Source organism: Monomorium pharaonis, chromosome 3 (assembly GCF_013373865.1).
Source record: "Monomorium pharaonis isolate MP-MQ-018 chromosome 3, ASM1337386v2, whole genome shotgun sequence".
Lineage (NCBI taxonomy): Eukaryota > Metazoa > Arthropoda > Insecta > Hymenoptera > Formicidae > Monomorium > Monomorium pharaonis.
Window position 1 is genome coordinate 12,614,819 of NC_050469.1, and position 20,158 is coordinate 12,634,976.

Genomic DNA, 20,158 nt, shown 5'->3' on the forward strand with positions numbered 1-20,158 from the left:
CAGATGTTTCGAGGCATAATGGTCACGGAGTGGAACAAATCGTGTTTCTCAAACAGCGCATTCGTCTTACGAGACGGATCTAAAAACGTCGGTCAATCGCCGCCACAAATGGGATATCCCGATGAAATGTGAAAACTTCCACGCAATATCTCATCTGCAAGACGAACCGTGACCGTCATTTATCGTCCGATCCCTCGATAACGGAAGAAAAACGCGCTAATCGCCAAACGACCGGTTCTCGATTCATCTGACAAGGGAAGAACATTATTCGAGGACTGCTTCTGCTTTAATTATTTATAACAGATAGACTGATAGAGTATGATGGACGGGACGCGTCTTAACGAATGAATTTAGTCGCCAACGAGTGAAATTTACTTGCATAAGTTTACACTTACATAAATTTGATGATCATTGGCTGATTAAAAAGGGACAATCATTGTAACGTTTTATATAATACAATATCAACAGAAAATAATATCAGTGTACATTCTGCATTAAAATATCAAATAATATATAAACAACAATTCTTTTTTCATGTTTTATTAATTAAAGAATAACGTCATTATAAACTTTCTCAACAAAGGTATTTGTATCACATCATAAGATAAAATTAAAATAGAATTTTATTCTATTTAATAAAAAATAAAAAGGGAAAAGGATGTACACTATAATTGCAGAGCTATTAATCTGTTTATTTGAGATCTAATTATCAATGTACGCATTAAATCTCAATGTCACCAAATTCTTTCCGAAAAAGAGGCGTTACCAGCCATGAACCTTATTGTGCAACAAAAGGGTAATCAGCCGCAGTAACGAACTGTCTCGCCCGCCTACCATGCGGTAATTAATCAAGCCACAATAAATTAATTGCCGCTCCGGCAAGAATTAATTGCCATCCCGACAATAATTATGGCTAACGCAGAAATAATTATTGTACACCCCGGCAGACCGTTGATCCTCGCCCAATGATAATCCGCGCTCGTAATTCGATACATACGTATATCACGATCGATCGTTCCCCGTGTACGTGTGACCTCTTATAAAATCAATTTAATTTCAATAAAATAACTTTTTTAAATGTAGAATCACGCTGAGACAAATTTCGTCCAGATTAAAATAACGTCCAGATAAAAGTATTCTACGAAAAAAAAGAGACATTGTGATAAACTGATAAATTTTCTATTATTGTATAGATTCTCTCTATAATACAATAGTCATCAATGACCATTTTAAAGAATTTACGCAAATATCATGCAGTTATTTCGCTATGTAAAAAATGAATCGACACGTATTGAAATAAGAAAAATATTTAAAATAATTATTTTGCTGAAAACTATGTTTCCCAAATGTGGTTACAAATAATTTCTAAAAACATAAAAACTTACATATAATTTTCATGGGATCTCATTCGGTCGCTAGGGAAAGGCGCATATGTACGCGTTAAGAATGAAAGGTGGAGAGGAGGAAGGCAGAAAATCGAGAGACAGATAGGACCGCGAAAAGGAGAAGGGGAAGAGGGCGGATATCAAAATGAAATCTCACAGGCTAATAAATACTCGGTTATCGCGGGTAATCGAGTTATCGCGCGATACGGAGCCGAGAGGCGGGGTTTTACCGGGTGCGGATCACCAATACACCCTCGTACCGTTAGAGCTGCACACGAGAGCCCGAATACGTATCCGCTTACTTGACGTACGTGCCAGCGTGTATCTACACCACGTGTGTGAGCTCGGCACACCGTGCACACACGGTGTACATACGTCCAAATAAAGTAGAGGTGTGGAGTGCTGAGATAGCGAACCCGACGGAAGTTACGTTTGGCTGCGATCGTGTTCTCTGGGCTACGTCGTAACTAAATTTCATCGTATTATTATCATGAAGCGAGTGTTAAAAGATCGCTAATGTATATAAGCAGTATGCCTGTTTAACTCGCGAGAATTTTGTTTCTTTTTGTTAGTTCGGGAAACCAAATTGATTTTATGAATCTGACGTAAAGAAGGCTCTTAAGGGAGGTCCTCTGCTCAGGCTCGGCACAACAAGTGGTACAGGGGTTCAAGTAAAGAAAAATATTCAAATGACCATTTTGTTGCCTTCTTTTTTTTTTGCTGTATATGATCTAAAGTTAATATAAGTGAATATAGGTGAATATAAGAAAAAATTAAGCTATAAAGTACTACTTTTCTTACTGAAATAATTTTTTTTTTAATTGAGAATCAACATTCTTCGCTATTATATCATCCTTAGATAACTAAATACAACAATTTGAAATATATATTATATCACTAGCAAACTTTTACTACACTTACGTGCTGTATTACTTCGATTATTGTAAACTTTTTTATCTTATCAATTATTTCACTCAAACGAGCAAGTGCATCGTTTAAAAAATTTAATAGTACTTTTTTGGACAGCTAAGATGTATCGTTGTAAGTTTCACTAACATCTGTTCATTATTTCTACATTTAATACGATAATAAAAACTGAAAAATCCTGAAAATTCATCGATTCCCATGAAAGCCCATGTTAATAAAATATTTAATATCTAAATAACTAGCTTGTTTAGCGTATTTTTTTAGTAAAATTAACATTTATAATATATTGATATATATGTGCATTCATTAATCTTAGAATTTATGTTCTAAATACATCATTTTTTAATGTTATTTATTCATAAATTGTGTTATTTTAATACTATGAAATGTTGAAATTAATTTAACACAAAATATTTAAATAACATAATCACATCATGTTAAATTAGCATTTGAATATGTTAAAAATTCAGCACCAAAAATTTAGCAAAAACCGGTTTTAGCATAAATAGAAAATATTTTCTACTGTGTATATATTCTCACAAAAGAGATAATTATTTTTTAAAAGATTATTTGTGCCTAGAATTTTTCATTTCTCATACTCACGTACCGTTATGTGTTAATTAAAAAGCTTCAGCCGTTAATTGCAGCGGATTATTCAACAATCTCTCGTTCGCATGCTATCTGACAAGAGTGTCATCGGCCGCGAGCACGTTACCCTGTCATATCTCTTTACCTGTAGAAAATGTTTAACCTTCGTCGGGCAGCATGCGATCGATTAAATGATATCGTTTCCAATCGAAATCGTTTCGTCGACCGCGGCTGTCTGTTTCTCGTTGCGAGCCATAAATAAGATTGTCGGACGTTTGCCAAAGGTACTCCGCCGTCAGATAAGTCTGATAGATGCACCTCGGTGATTTTCCCTCGCGAATATAGCTCGTCGGGGTCTTCTCCTCTCGCGTGATCCCACGAAATTTAGCGCCCGCGGCGCGGTGCACCATTACAATCCGGGGCAATTTGCAACACCGCGATTATTTAACTGCGAGAATGACGATTCGCGCGCCGGACGGATTCCCCGTCGAAGAGGAGTTTCCTAATAATGAGCGACGTGCAGCGAGCGAATCCCCAGCTAATCTGATAAAGACTCCATTGTGCATTCCGTCGTAATTTATCTTTGTGTACGGTTCCAGGACTGCGACGCGCAGCGCATGATGTTTCATTATTGCGCATGTGGCGCAATTTCGTGTATCTGCCTTATCAAACGACGGGCAATTTGTCCATCGCAGGTTCTATCTAAATGTCCAATTAATAATAATTTAATTACATTACCCGCCGCGCTCCCTTCAACCTGACTGTCAGGCGAGTCGGATTAATGATTTGTAAGATTTAATTCTCCATAATCTATGTGCGAAGGGGAACTAATTAAGGAAGAATTCTATCTACGGATCTCAACGAAGTTTGCCTCAATTAATTGCGTAAGCGGCGAGCCTCTCGTGACTTGGCTATTTCATTTCTTTTTTTTTCTTTTCTTGTTACAAGCTCAATCACGTCGTATCGGGAATAACGTACGTTTGTGTGTTTAGACGGAGAAAATAATAGTCTCTCGCTGAAATGACAAGTGCACTGACATATCACCGTTATTAAATGGAAAAGTAGACACTGCAAGGCTATATAATAGGTGGAAGCAAAAAGGAGCAGCTTAAAACAAAACACGCGATAGAATAGTGTCCTTCCCTGTTTCTCATGGCAGGCCACTATCAGGACCAAATTGGCGCCTTCTTTGCCATGCTAATGCTGCCGGGTAGCTTGATACTCGAGAAATCGATACGTACGCACCGTAACAGGGACGCAGCCTCTCCCGTTAAAAGTACCTCGAGTCTTTCGTGTATTTTGTATACGCTGCGGGAGAAATATAACGAAGGTATCGATGTTAATTTTTTTTTTAACAAAAAACTTTGCGAGGTGGAATAGAATGACTTGAGCTAAAAGTGTCAATGTTTCTTCCGTTGGAAGAGTAGCCGCGCATCGTTACTTGATTTAAGACATTAAGATTTCTGTAATTGCACGAGTTGAGTGCCATAAATCAAAATAAGTCGAAAAATTACATGCGATGTTCCGCGACAACGCCGACTTTGTGAGGCGCAATTTTGTATGTCACGAAAAGAATTTCAGTTTGCTGCAATGTTACGCGCTTCACACGAGCGCGTCGTAAATCACGTTAAAAAGAGTTTCCCAGCCTTATTATGCATCACTAACTTCGCACGGTGTAAATTATTGTATCATTAAGCGGATTCGTATCTACGCGGAACGTAAATAACACGGTTGCCATAATTAAAATAAAATCTAGGGATAAAAATCAGCAGCGTAGAATTAGTCAACTCGGGCGTTAAGGTGTAAATTATGCAAATTGATTCACATGGGGGATGCGCCCGCGGGTTACGCGACGCCGGATTGCATCATTATAATAAAAATAAAAAAAAATGCAATCTAATGCAAATAAAAGAGTTGTAAAAAATTCGCTCTATATATTTGAGTAACACAAAGTGTGACTTAATAAAAACTAATAAAGTGCTCAAATCAATATAAAATCTTGCTTTGTAACTTTCTTATTTAAACTTGAACGAATTGATTTGCGAGAATATTTCAGGCCGCCTAGATGTGCCTATTAAATAATAAATACGTACCAACTAATATTTGCAATATTTATTCGTTTAATTAAAAAAAAACAAAAGGCTCGATTGACGGGAAATTATTGTCCTGGTGAATGTTGTCGGCGCCTAATTGATCCAGCAGGATGACGAAAATGGTGAATCAGAGGACGAGGCACGTCGTCGCTTTTCCACGAAAACGCCGGCAGGGATTCGCAGACATCGGCGCTCCGCACCGATCCGCCCCTGGGAAGGATGCATCACCTCGTTCCACGAGTGCTGCATCCTCTCGACGAATGAGAGTAGCCGCTTACGAATTAGCGGGCGCAGCAAGCCCCGGCTAACTTACAGGGTGTACCTAAGCGAGGGGCCTTAGGGATACTAACGAGCACGTGGACGCTCGTTAAGGCGGGAATGCGGGGTAGCCCGCGTTAACGAAATTTACGAAGCCGGCCGACGGTAACGAGTTCGAGGCCGGAGCGCTACACGCTGCGAGCGTGGTGGATATCGTCCTTAATCCCGCGATCGCGGCTGTTAACCGACGTCTTTTTTCCATCATTATACGTACTACGTACGCCCCGACGAAACTACCACGTTCTTGCTTCTCTCGAATATCCCTTTTTTCGTCAATTTCACCTGAATTACCGCGAGGCATTCTCCCCTCCCCCCTTCATCTCCCTCCCTCTTGAGCCTCGTTCAAAGATACGTTTCGAAATTGTCGTTGAAAAACTGCAAGAGAAAAACATTATTCGAATACGTAATTTATACATCGTACATGCAGAAAGAAGATGTAATATATATATATATTATTATATACTATACATATATAAATTTACATGTAATCTCTTTTAGAATCGTATTTCATATTTTAATTGTTTAGTGAAAAATAAATAAAGCACATCTTGTTTCGCGATAAGAATAAATAAAATTTTGTTGTCACAATCAATAATAGAGAGAGTAAGTTCGATGCGAGAAGAATAATAAACTTCGCGATTACTTCGGTCTTACTTCTTGTTTGGTTCCCGGTAAAATGTGGGATTCTTATTCAAATTTACGAGGTGTTAACGTGCCGCTAACAATATGTCATTATGGTGACTTATACAATAGCCGAGTGTACATTGGTTTCATAGTTTTTTATTTGTGCGTGTTGACTTGAGAAGTGCGTGCGCGTATCGAAAGCCGCAAACGATGGCGCTTATGGCTTGAAGGAATGAAAATTTGCTGAGAGAGGACACTAGCGGGATATAAAGGAAAGCGAAAGAGCATTCTTGAAAACATTTTGCGGGCAACGATTGGATTTTATTGACTAACAGAATTTGTTTATCTGTTCAAACAGATTGTATGGATTTTAATTTGGCTTGGTTGGTCTTAAATGTATCACTCTTAACAGTGTGCGTCGTCGAGAAGACCAATTTGAATTGTTAATCGAAATAAGATATCCATTCTTATTTAAAAAAATGTTCGCTATAAATATTTACAGTGTTAAGAATGCTGATGTATAAATTGATTACGCGGACAGACGGTAACATTGACTGCGAGACGGCGGGATTAATCTCCCGGCGTAATACAAAATCTGCAGGATCGGAATTTACAAGCTGATAGGTTTTTACCTTCGTTACATCCTTATCCGCATGAAGATCGACTTATAATGAGCTTTAACGATCGCTTCGGGATCATGTTGACGCGCGCCCGAGCTCCTCACCGGCCGAGCGAAAAATGAATACATGATTCACGAGCTGCATGCACGCTATCTTCACCAGGAGGATAAAATGCATCGTGGAGAATCGATAGTCGAGTAATTCCATCGCTACCGATGATTCCGCGGCCTTTATCTGCTTTGCATTTCCATGTCACGCGAGAGTTGCTCTCTTAACTCTTCCCTTATTCTTCGGTTCCTCTTCTCCGTAATTATGAGAGGATCTCATTATAGACACATCTAGATCCAAGTCTATGATCTTGCCTGATTTATAGCTACGATGCTATCCTCCGTAAAAATTTATTTCTGGGCGAGTTTATTTTTATCGCGCATTGAGGAACACGGCAAAAAGAGGTAACGAGCGAAAGATAATGGAGGAGCATAAATGTAAAGAAGGCAGAAACTAATAAAGTCGGAGCAGGTTCAACAGACCTGAAAATGTGTAGAAACGTTCGTATAACTAAACAAGATAAATGCAACGATATCATCTTGTTTTAAGCGTGGTATGTAGAGGCTAAGTGTTAAATCATATATGAGCAGCTAGAAGCTAGAGGAATCAAAAAGAGCACGCGTAAAACGTGCGGGGCGAAACAGACGGAACGAGGAGAATAACGAGAGAAGCAACTGGCGAGGAGCGAGGGCAGAACGGTGGGGATGAAAGCGAGAGGGACAACAGACGCCGGGCAACAAACGAGCCGACGAGGATAGAATAGCACGGCGAGGCTGTATCGCCTATACGGGGCAGATACAGGACTCGGAAGAAACGCGGGGTGTACGACTATACACGAGTATACACACACCGCGTGAGCCGCGACGGAATAAAGTCCGCGCGAAAGAGAGGGAGGGAGGGAGGGAGGGACGGGCTGCAGTCGCCCCAATAGACCTCCACCACCCAACGCCGACCGGCCGCGTGGGGATCGGCCGAGTGGTGAGAGGCGACGGACGGAAGAAGGATAGCCTGTGTAGACGCGGCGCGAGGTAGGGCGACGCCACCGCTCGCGGCGCGGAGTGGGATGTGGTGACCACCTATGAGGCGATTCCGCGAGATGTCGGGTCGCTCGAGTGGGGGAGAGCCGGGGGCGTTACGGTGCGGCGTGTTCGCGTGTCAGCCACCAGATGTCGAGCGATCCGTATCCCTCACATCCCGCCGTCCTCGTCCCTTCGGGATCACCTTGGGACTCTCGGGAGGCGTGCACGCGGTTCCACGTCTACACCCAGGAACGCCCATCGCGAGCCCTCCCGCCGCTTCCTCGCCGCAGACGTTCCGCGGCAACCAACTGGACAACCAGGCCCGGTCTGGTCCGGTTTCACGGCGTCGCACTACGGCTCCGTCGAAACCCGCGTCTACCAGCGCCGCGAAGGACTCCACGTTTTCATCGGGCACGATCCACCTCGGGGGGGACGGTCAGCCGACTCCTGACGTTTTCTTACCTCTTCGTCGCAGCCGCTACTTCCGTCCTGATCCGTGGACTAGCCGTGGTACAAGACGGAGACGCGCGTTCGATGCGTTGCCGTCGGCATTACGAACGTCAGTGAGAGTCTCGTACGCTACCCCGCCGCAAGGAACATTTTTTAACCGGTCGTGGATCTGAGAACATGTGAGAGTGCATCGTGTTAAATTTAATATAGCGAGTACTTTGAGAGGCTATGCTTCGTGGACCGAGGGTAGAACCGCCGCAAGATAGCGCCCCAGGGATTCCGATCGGGATCGCCTGTACCACAGATGAGCTATAAATTTGTTCGGAGCAGGTTATGGTACGCAAACAACGCCAGAAGTTCTACAGCGAGGGACGAGAATCGAGAATGAAAGTGAGATGAAGCATAAATATTGACTGAAACAGTTCCACGAAACTATCCGTCGGGATGAAACCGAGTGAGACCACGGTTTAAGCGGTGAGACAGTAATTCGCGAGAGGTCGAAGATAAACGTCACAGAAGTGCAAAATTGTGAAGCGAAATTCCCCCCTGCAAGAGGCTCATTCGGAAATCGTTAGTTACGATCTCATTGATCGATCATGTATGTTAAAAAGAAATCGTGAAACTCAAATAAGTAACGACAAAGATACAAATATGGGAATGACGTCATCTGTCAGTGCTAGACGGATCATTTCCGTGAGATAGATTACTAAAAATGTTATTGAGTGGAAAGAGAATTACGATTGATTTGAAGAAGCGTTTCGGGGAGAAGGGGGCATCATGAAAACGCGATCTACGAAAGTTCCATTGTGATTGGATAAAAAGAAAAAACTAAGTTCGTCATTGTGCGGGGAAGGTGTTCCCTCGGGTAAATATGTCAAGTGCACTCCCAGAGGCACCCATGGGTCTGGACTCGTCGGACTCGGAGATCAGATCGAGCCACCTGATCGCGCGGCTGGACCAGGATCCAGAGGACGCGGAGAAACGGGATCGGGAGACGCGAGGGACGGAATGCAATAACGCGGACAGCGATTGCGAGAGCGACACGAGCGAGGTTCTGAGCGTTGGCAGCGAGCCGACGCCGACCAGCGTGGTTGGAGTGCGTGTATGCGGCTCCACGAGATACGACCGGGAATCCGCGAGTAGCCGGGGCGAGTTCCGCGACGAGGAGAACACGAGAACGTCGGCAACGCCATCGCCGTCCAGCTCCGCCAGCTGCAACGACCTATACTACCAGCGTACATCCGGTAATCACGTTCCAGCACCGAGTCCGCCCGGTTACAGTCAACCACCATCGTCCCCTACGGCGTCTTCCGTTAGATCTCCGGCCTCCTCCTCGGCTACCGCCTCGTCCCCAGGTCGGCCGGAAGCTATACAAGAGGCTATCGCACCTAGGTACCAATCCAGTCATCAGCAACACCTCCTTACTCGTTACTCCTCCAGGGAACCCGACATTTCCGACTATACGGCGCGAGTTCAGCACGGCCTAGGTCACGAAATCGTATATCCCACTGTAGAGAGGTTACATCGTACCCCAATAAGCGTTCCTCTAGTAACGAGGCTCTCGTTGTCACCGCCGTCGGCCATGACGGTCACCGGGCTTCAAGCAACGACGCCAGTTCTCCATCCGACTGCCTGCAGAGACCCGCGGGAAACTACCTCGTTGATGCCGCATCACAGTCAGCATCTGCATCACGCAAACGCCCACACGCATCTGCATCAGGGCTCGCAGGTGCAACACGTACCGGCGAATCCGGTGCATCAGCATCGGCTCTCGGTCAGCAAGCTTCTGCAACGGGAACCCGGAAGCCCGGCGTCGCCCGTCGCCAGGGAGGACGGGCGCACCCTGCCCGCCGCGAATGGCGTACAAAACAGCATCGGCACCAGCAACAACGCCAATCATCATAACAATAACAACAACAACAACAACAACCTGCAGCACCAAGCGAGCCTAAAGTTCAGTATAGATAATATTCTAAAGGCGGACTTCGGCAGGAGAATCACAGATCCTATCTCCCTGAAGAAGTCCCGGCCTAAGAAAGTGTCCTCGAGGCCGATCGATCTGACGAAAGACTTCCTGGAGTCGTCTTCCGATACTTCCGAGAGGAGCAGCTCGGAGACGACGACGACCAACGCCTCGCCTACCGGTGTTTCGGCCGGGAACTCGACGCCCAGTGCTCCAGCGGGGGCAACCGATCCTGGGAAGATGCTGTGGCCAGCGTGGGTCTACTGCACCAGATACTCGGACAGGCCTTCCTCAGGTAAGTTATCAATATTGTTTTTGAGAGCGATATTCGTGCGACGCTGCGCTATGTAAATTGTCTTTTTTTCTCTTCTTGCCTCGTGTCTCTAGCTTGATAGCAATTTATCGGGAGACGAATTTATTTTAACAGTTATTCGAGAAAGTTATTTATCGAGATGTGCTGTAATCGACGCGAAATCTTGGCAACCGCCTATGTAACGCCGTCACGATGACGACGGGGCTTCGATTTGTCATAACGGGGACAATGATTTACATCGTCGTTGAAGTATGACAGACAATTCGCATTATGATCTCATCAAAATTCTACGTATTTTACACAAACTTTCGTGTGAGAATGTAACGGTAAATATACTGCATTAATAATATGATTAATCGCAAGGTTTACCACCATTGTTTATCCGTCGCGTAGAAGTTTGCGGTTACGTGTGTAGTTAATATTCGCAGATGTATATATTGCGGAACGTTTTAAATGGCGATGCGAGTTTTGCGCGCGTTCATTGTTCGCGCGGGATTGCCCAATCCGCTTGGATGGAGCCTCTCATTAAGAGCGTGTATAATGGCTCGTGGATGCCGAATGTATAAATTTCTTAGCCGGAGAAGAAATGTATATTTAACACCGGGGAGAAAATGCTTCTCGCCATTGTGCGAGAAAGCGCTTGTAAAACGGCCTGCAATTTACTACTGTCACGATTGACGTGTATAATAAAACCGCTCATTCGTGAAATCGGCTGCCACGTTTTTCAAATAATAATTAATTAGGGAAAACGTGGTGGCACATACGCACATTAATTACGGTATGCTTCGATAGGCGAAAATGTGGTGCAGCTGTATAAACACATTAAACGTGTTTGGAAGCGCGGGAAAATAATCACGTAATTCATAAACGAAACAGTTTCTCTCGTGCATTGTAAACGCACGGAGACCGTGGCTATATCCTTGTCCTATGGCAAATAATTTAAGATCCTTATCGGTTTAATTTAAGCAACATATGTTTGCGTATTTATCGGCAAAACATGATTTACCATCATGTAGCTTTTCAATGCATATACACAGTCGTGCAACACGTGGACGATCCGCGACTTGCCTGAAGTTTATTTTTAACGACCTGCTTATGTATCACGGCACCTTAACGCTATTGATCGGACAGTTAATTATCATCTGCTTTCCGCAAGAAGTATGCCGGTATTATTACCGCTTTTTTTTTTCTGCAGCATCGGCGGCAGATAGATGGTCCTTTCAAGTGACACAGGAAAACGTGTAATTACTTTACTTCCCGGCCGAGTGCCAGCTTGATGAATGATAGAGAACGTTTCTTCGTGTCATTCATATCTGATATACGCTTATTGTCAGGAAACAATAGTTAAGCAGTCGGAGAAATAGCCGCTCTCTGCCTCATAAATCAAGCGCGGCCATTTCTCACCCGGTACCCCGGGTAACAATTTTCTAGGCGGATCCAAGACGCCTGCCGTTGACGTTGCGCAAAAATTCGATCGATAAATTTATATAATTGATAAATACATTCATCATCGCGGTTACGCTTTACATATTTTGCATTATTATACACGACGCGCGCACTCCGTACCTTTGTATTACGGCCCATAACGATTTGCATTCTAGAATTATCAATTGTTGTAACACACTCGGGGTTATACATAATAAATTATCGGGATGCTAACGTTTTTTTTTTCCTTTTTTTTTTGCGGTAATATGTATTTCCGTATCTTGTCGGTTAAAGTCTTGTCCCGCTCGGCCGCGATAACATTTTCCTTTAAGTGAAAACCGCACATCGCATTACGGCGTTTTGCCAATGCGCGAACTTTATAATCGTAATGTATCGCCGTCAGGATCGTTTATTACACCAAACACCGTGACGAATAGATAAATACTCTTGCCAGGAGATATATTATTGGATCACCTTTTCCTATTATGTCTTTACAACGCGTAATTCCGCGACGGGCAGATAAGAAGCGGAGCTGTTAAAACGACCGCTATGAAATCTAATTACTGTAATTGCGCGTGCTACACTCGTGCGGCGAGTTCATTGATATCATGGTCGACGTGCATCCACGAGGAGTTTTATTCTTTTCGCGCGTTTGCGTGCATTAATATCCGGTGAATAGGCGCGATACGGTCGCGACAAGGCTGGCCGGGCAATTTCTATAAATGCCGCATCCGCATTGACGGAGGAATTCAGCGAGATGGAAGGACAAGCGCGAATCTAATCGGTGACGTATCGCTGGTCGCACGCACCGGGACTTTCACGCCCGCGGTAATTAAATGCGAAAACAAAATTCTTTCCTCGTTATCGGTCTATTTATCGACCAATTACCACTTACTAATTACGAGTTAGGGACTCGTAAACGCTTCGGTATAAATGTACTGTATCGTGTGATAAGCCACTAGAATATTAGACTCTTTTTCAGAGGAATTCTCTCTCGCAACTTTGAAGTACTTTGAGGATACATATCGGGATAACATTGATTACTTTGTATTTCTCAAAAATACTTAAACATGATTTATGGACGAACGTCGAATTACTCATATTCCTTCCCGCTTACGTAAGACGACAACAGTCGCTTATGCAGATAATTAATTAAAGATCATTTTATTTAATGAAACTTCATCGGAGCAGCTGTCACGCAGCGCGCCTATATGACCCAGATGAAAAATAATAATAAGGTTAACGTCGGCCGTTATACCATTCTAGAGCAAAATTGTATTCCGTAATCGTAACGTGGGAAAGTACGCGATGACGATCGATCAAGCGGCGCGTTTGTACTTATCGTCCGTCTCGTCGGAAAGAGAACGGGGCGAAGTTCGCGACAATAAAACAGCGCGCTCCGTAGTGTTGCATAATTAAGTTCGTGACAGTCGCCGAATAGTCGTTGCGATCTCTCGCGGCCACGGGGACGTCGCGCCGGACGCGGACCGATACGTTTTGCACCGGACCGGCGGCCGGCGGTGGCACGGCGCTCTCGGCTTGTAACGAGCGCGACCGCGCGAGGTGCAATAAAAGCCGGCGGTATCGCGCGCTAAAATCCATTTACGGAAAGTTATGGCTAATCAGTTCCCTCGGTCTCTCGGATACGGACGGCGATTTCCCGTTAACGAGGCTCGAACTGGTGCCGCGGGGCACCGTCGGAAAAGGACAGTGCAGTATACCTGCACAGAGGAAAAAAAAAAAGATTACTATTGTCAATTCGACAATCATTGTTTCGTGCATAAATTTCTCTTTACGGAGTCTGGTAAGTTTAAACAAAATATTACATATTTTATGCACTGAGAAAAAAATATTGTTTCATTTGGCAAAATTTTCCAATTTATAAAAAATTTTATTAGTTCAAGAATTCAGGCATTTAAATTAAATGCACAGATTTCAATTTAATTTATTTATGTAGTCTATAATTGAAATATATAAGTACTTGAAAAGACACAATTAATTTAGCTGGGAAATTTAGTCAAATTACCAACTTTTTTTTTTTAGTGTATATATTGACAATAGTCATAATATAATAGTCATTCTTGTTTAAAGATATTATTTTTTATCCAACATTTTTTCTCTCTCAATTCAACGAATGATTATTATTTTTTTATGGACAATACAAGATTATTCTTTATGCAAGCAAGCAAGCCATGCCTATTGAAGATTAACAAAATCTTTAAGAGAATTTAATATTCTTGCTTATACGTGAGACAATAATTGTAGTTTGAGACTAATTTTCTTTCTGCTATACGCCTGTTTGTCGCCGAGAATTTGAAAAATCTGCACGCTTTATCGGCGACGGACGAACGCATTGAAACGCGTGTCGCAACGCGCGCCATAAACGGGAATGTAACGGCGATCGACGGGAAGGAATCGTTCGCGTGATTAACGTGGCTGTCAATTTATGGTGGTATCTCGCTGCATCACGCGAAAGCCAAGACACTGCCGAATTGTCCCGCGCGAAAGGTCGTGTTGTATTCGCGTTTGAGAAACAATCCCGTCTGTGTTCCTATGTGAGGAAGGGAGAACGATAGCCGATATTTGTTCGTCATTATTAGCCGGCGGAGTGGAATTGGCGCGGCGTTGGATAATTAAAATATAGGTTCGGCGATTGGTGATAGAGGCATCTCGCGTTGCATCGAGCGATGTACACCGGGCCTTTAACGAATAAGGAGGAAGGATTAATATTCGCGGACTTGATTCCCGTGGCCTCGCTCCGCTTCTCTCCTTTTCTCGCGCTCCTTATCTCCCGTTTTCTCTCGTACGTACGCGCAATTGGCATACGTGTGCAAACGAGCGCGCTTTCTCTGTATCGGGCGGTCTCGCGGGATCCATCGATCTTATTAGGGTTAAATCGAAGGTGCTTCTCGTTCTCCACGGCTGGACGCGATAACAAATCCAGTCCGGAGCCGTGTATACCGACCCGGTGTGGCCCCGGAGGCGGTTACAAAACCTACGAGTGGCTTCCGTTCGCGCTCCAGATACCGTAACGCGAATTTTCAGATAAGACAGCCGGCCGTCGTTGCATTCCTACTTGCAGCAAACCGGGCTCCATTGGTTGTTCGTATTCGCCCCGACTATTAGGTTGCGATCATCAGGATGAGCTGAAGATTCCGCGTATTACGTCGAGGAGAGGAAATGGACTGGTGAGATTGATTAATCTAAAAAATCTGTCCGCGTATCGTGCGATTACAAAGCGGAAGAGATGTGTCTCTATCGCGAGGAGTCGCGATGATGCCGCGAGACACTATCATTATATCTACATTGAGGTAATTGTCTGTCAATTCCACGTCCGTTAATTGCGTAACAATCACAGGGCAGCTTCCGTTCCGCCAGGCAGAGGTAATAGCAACGGAGCGAAGGGACGCGACGCCTTACAACGAGGGGGAGGGGGGGGAGGGATAAAAAGAAGAGAGTCGAGTTGTATGTTACGTTCGTTTCATCATCCGAATGAAATCCCGCCTAACGATCTATTAATGACTCCGGTAATTATCATTCTTGTCCGCAGACATTATCATTTGCGGTCCATCGCGCAACCGGATTGAACTTCTTCCCGGTCGCGCATACGGAAAATTGAATCCTATAGCTGAAAGAGGCGATAGATAGATGGGGAAACCGCGCGTACCTGAGGGCGTCATTTAACGCGCGATTTACGGGAGCAGCTCGCTGTTGAAAATTTTGTCGTGACAAGTACGAAGCTGTTGTTAATGGCGCGATGAGTACGCGACGGCGCGGGATAATTAATAGCCTTTTGAGACTTTGCGGATCCATTAGAATGAAATGTGCAGTTGAAGTGCACGGGGGCCCCCCCGAGGAAAACATTGTGTCGACCACAATTAGATGCCACCGTAAGAAGTAGGTACTAGTCGGTAAGTATCATCGCACAGAGATATAGATTATCGTCACGCTGGAGGGAGATTGAAATTGGTTCTCCGTAATAAGATCCACGGCTTAATATCATTCGATTAATTTTATGCCATTTTACCATGAAACGATCGTATCGCGCAACCTAGAACTGTCAATCCGTCTTATTTGAAACTCACAGCTCTCTTGATACGTTTTTCCCCCTCTTCTCTTCGGATCACCGTCTGACGTGTAATATTTGCGTGTGTAGTTGTCTCGTATTGTAATTCGCGTGTCATCGGCTCGCGTTACGCGTTGTCACCGTAGAATTAATTAATGGCTAAGTCAATATTAGTCAGCGTTCCCGGGACGTCGTTACGCCGTAGAATCCTCCCGGCGCGCAAGTTGTTGCGATTAGCAGGAGACGCGCGTAGACGGTGGGGTAACACCACGGGGGATCCATTTACTGTGTGCACTGCGGAATGCACCTCCCCTTGCCATTCGAATGTCTACTGGCTTATGAGCGTATTAGCTTGGAACGAAGCGAACTTTTTTACACGGTTAGACAGATAGGCCTTATTCTCTCCGTGCCGTCGTTCTTACTCGCCGATCGGAGATCAGATCTCTGCTCCTTATCTGAAATATGCGCGAATGTAACGAGACGTCTTGAAAGGCGATCAAAAGTTTATCCTAAATCCGTTACAGACCCTTTTGTGTGTACCCCAATGTACTTTTAAACTCGGTTTAACTTACTTCTTTTGTTTTTCTATAGGAATTCTAAGAATTGGGAAATGATAAAGCGTAAGTTTAAGCCACATTGGTGGCAACGGGCGCTAAGTGCGTTAATCATGACGAGAGACGATTTGTGATGTTTACGCTCGCTCGAACTCGCCGACGCTAAAGTACAACGTCGGCGCTTTTGCTTGCACACATCGATAGGGCTGTTTGTATACGGTCTAAAATGGCGTGTAAATGTCTAATATCTCGTTAGCGTGAAAATTTGCGAAACCGCCGCGCCGCCGCCGCGATTGAAATGATTCACGGTAGCACTAACGAGACGCGCGGTTACGGAGGTAACCTTTCACGGGGTCCTTTCGAGGCATTCGATCAGCCATCGATCTTCTCGGTAATATATTAGCAGTTAATAAGTAATTAAAAGCCGATGTCGATAGGAGAATGATGAGCGTGCGATATTGCGCGACGCGATAACGGTGCCACAGCTAAATACATTATCGGTATACGCGGCCGGTGGAACGGGCACAAAGAGACGTTGCGAGTGTATGCGTGTCTTCAATTAGAAATTGTTTACGCCAGGTGGATAGTGCGCGGCTGGTATCGCTATATCGGGATAATCTCTGGCTGGTTAATAAACGGCAGAAAGAACGTTATACCGAGCCCCGCTAATGAGCCTGCGGATTGACAGACAGGCAATCCGTAGGTGTAATGCGAGGCACACGCGGCCGATTACGCGTTTAGAAATTGAGTTCGCCGCTAATCGGTATCCAGGGAGGCATAAAGAATCTATCAGTGAAAGGAAATCGCAGCTCGGATCCGCGCGCAAAACGCGCACTCATCGCAGAATCCACTCTGGCATCAGAAACGAATGCGGATCCGCGTTATTATCGTAGGATTATATTCCTTCGATGTTCTTCCCCGCTAAAAATGTGACAGTCAAGTTTTAACTTTGTAATTACATTTAGACGAATTAATTATATAAATATAGTACTATAGGTATTGGACGCTCTTTTCTAGAAGATAAACTTGAATATTTAAATACTTTTTACTTAATTAAAAAATTTACTCTTATTTTAGTTTGCATTTCGTATCCGCGTGTTGGACGATCAATCTTGTTTTCTACATCCTAATCTCGCGGTTTAATTAGTGCCGTGCGATGCAAATTTTTTTTCTTAGCGGCGCTTAACATATCACTTTATTAAAATGTTCTGTCAATATGTCAAACAAAGTTTCGTCGGAATTAGTCACGAATCTCTTTCATCGTTACCGGGCATATTTTTTTTCGTCAACTTCGCCGACGGTGCCTGTCTCATCGGCCACGACCGCAAGATTTACACGCGTAGCAATAAGACCACGCGGGCGTAGGTGTCTCACGGGAGGAAGCTGTTTGTCGTACGCCTTTATAGACGGAAATTACCATCGCCATCCGCCTCGTGACACCAATCACGAATTCGTATAATCGCGTTTTACACGCGTAGGACCCGCGATGTCACCGCGTGTGACACGTGCGCCGTAAATTCCTAGAAGCTTTATTTGAAATTGTTTCGTTTCGGAGAATCGGTGCTGAATGATCGCCGTTGCAGGCTTGCAACGCTGCAACATCACAAATTACGATCGCGTACATTGACATATCCCGCGCGTATGACGGTTATCGAATTCTGTGCTTGTTAATTCCGGGAACACGTAAGAGGAAGGGAGATGGGACTCGTCGCATCAATGAGGTGTGTTGATCACTCTTTAAGCGGGACTGCAAATGACAAAATAAATCTCCGCTTGTTATTAAAATTTTTCGCGACGAGTCGCGCGTGATTTTGAGGACGGTAGTGCGTTTCCTTCCCTCTTTGGTATGGGTATACGCGTTCAGTGGTTGATTGTGTCTTCTGGAGGACATCAATCATCTCTCTCGGTACGTACACATCGAGGCGGTGGTGAATGCACGTCGGAATAACGGACGCGCTTTAAATGGCCGTTGTTGTCGCCAACAACGGCAGCCAACAAATTCACACGCTTGACGTACGACAATGGCGCGGACGCGACTACCACCGTCGATTGATTCGAATGAATGTTATTTAATTCAAGAAGTTGCCTTTCTAAAAGACGTTTTTTCAGAAGGTCCCGATCGGGACCTATTCGCGTTTACATCTAAACGCTTAGGTAACGGCTTTGTGGAAACGGCCGTGTCTCGTAGCCGAACACGAAGTCGGGCTCCTCTCGTGGCGAATAATTCACGGAGAGGAGAAAGTGCTTAGACCGACACACACGAGAGTGGACCTGTCGTCGCTCCGAGACTACGACATAATGATCGCGTCCTTACGTTCCTCCGTAACTGGGCGCAGCTAATTCAGCCCGCAGTCACGTAAGTCACCGAATATGTCACAACGACGTACATTATAATACGCTTACATCGGGCGGCAGTGGTTTTACACGTATCGGACATGCTCTCTCATTTGCGCTCGTTGTATAAATTGAAAATCGTCCGTTTAGCCGCGCGTGTACCAGTCGCGTATTAAGTTACTGTTTTAGGAGCCGCGGAAAACCCGACCGGTCGCAATACTCGATTAATTTATCCATATGTTATCAAACAAAAAGTCTACATTCAACACTAACAAATTTTCTTGATTCATTTAAATTCGTTACGTCATGATGGACGCGAAGAGGTTCAAGCGACACGATGTCTGAAGTCTCCGAATATTTCAATGCGTCACTTTAATACCCATTTCCATTAACGTAAAACGAATCTCGACTTGACACTTTCTTCTTTTTTAATTCTTAGAATTAGAAAAAGATGGAGAATAAGTTAAACCGAGATTAGAGTTAATCGACAGAAGTGGACGCAATCGTTACTGTAGATATCAATCATAATTGCTGCCATTCGTATAAGACGTACGTATAACGTACTAATGGCGACACACACACGAATACATGTCTACCCTTGAAATGAGACCAGCGTCGATTAGAGCCAAGTCTCTTAAGCCGAGCATAGTGGATCACACGGGTTGACCATCCCGAGGACGTCAATCACGTCGCCTCGCAGCTCCTCAGGCAGATCCGGCTTCGTTCGCGACACGAGGAAGCGCTCGAGCGCGCAAATGCGAGCCGGAAGTCGGTCCTGTCGTTGACGAGCAACGATGAACGCGTTCTCTTCGCCTCCGCCGTGAACGTACGCGTTCGTTCGCTCGCTCGCTCGTTCGCACGAGGATCGGAGTACATTGTGCGGTACCGTTGCGTTGAAAGAGAGAAGAGTCTTGCACGCGTACGTGGGTGGGCCGCCTCGCGCGTCACGGATTCCTCGGGCACGCGGTATTCCCATATGATGGGGGGGCGCCGCGACGACACGTGGCAAGATCGTCGGAAGATTCGGTAAATTATTCTCTCTCTTTTTCTCTCCGAGCGTCTAGCGCCTCGTTGCCTTCTTCTCGCGCGTGACGACTGTATTAAGAAAATACACATCTTGTTGTTGCGCGAGACTGTTTTCGTACTTACGTCGTCGTTTTGTACGGTATTTATAAATTTATGAACAGATGGATTGCTCGGCACTCTGACACGCTCCGTCGCGTTGCCTCCGGTGAGAGAGAGAGAGAGAAAGAGAGAGAGAGAGAGAGAGAGAGAGAGAGAGAGAGAGAGAGAGAGAGAGAGAGAGAGAGAGAGAGAAATAATCGGACTTGTTTACGTCCACTTATAATCGAGTACTAGCAATAAATTTGTACACGCTGACGTTTATATAAGCTTAATTGTACGGGAACGTAACACGCGCGAGCGTATAAA

The 20,158-nt window shown here is 44.6% G+C and overlaps 1 protein-coding gene across 2 annotated transcripts in view; it reads left to right on the forward strand.

The window, feature by feature from the left end:
- The first annotated feature begins 8,921 nt into the window (after positions 1-8,921).
- The window catches only part of LOC105831391 (homeobox protein invected), a 74,685-nt gene continuing 63,448 nt past the window's right edge, over positions 8,922-20,158 (forward strand). For both annotated transcript variants that reach the window (XM_036284349.1, XM_036284350.1), the window contains exon 1: positions 8,922-10,330. In XM_036284349.1, coding sequence (XP_036140242.1) covers positions 8,944-10,330 — 1,387 coding nt within the window. In that variant the 5' untranslated portion in view covers positions 8,922-8,943. The remainder of the gene's footprint in view (positions 10,331-20,158) is intronic.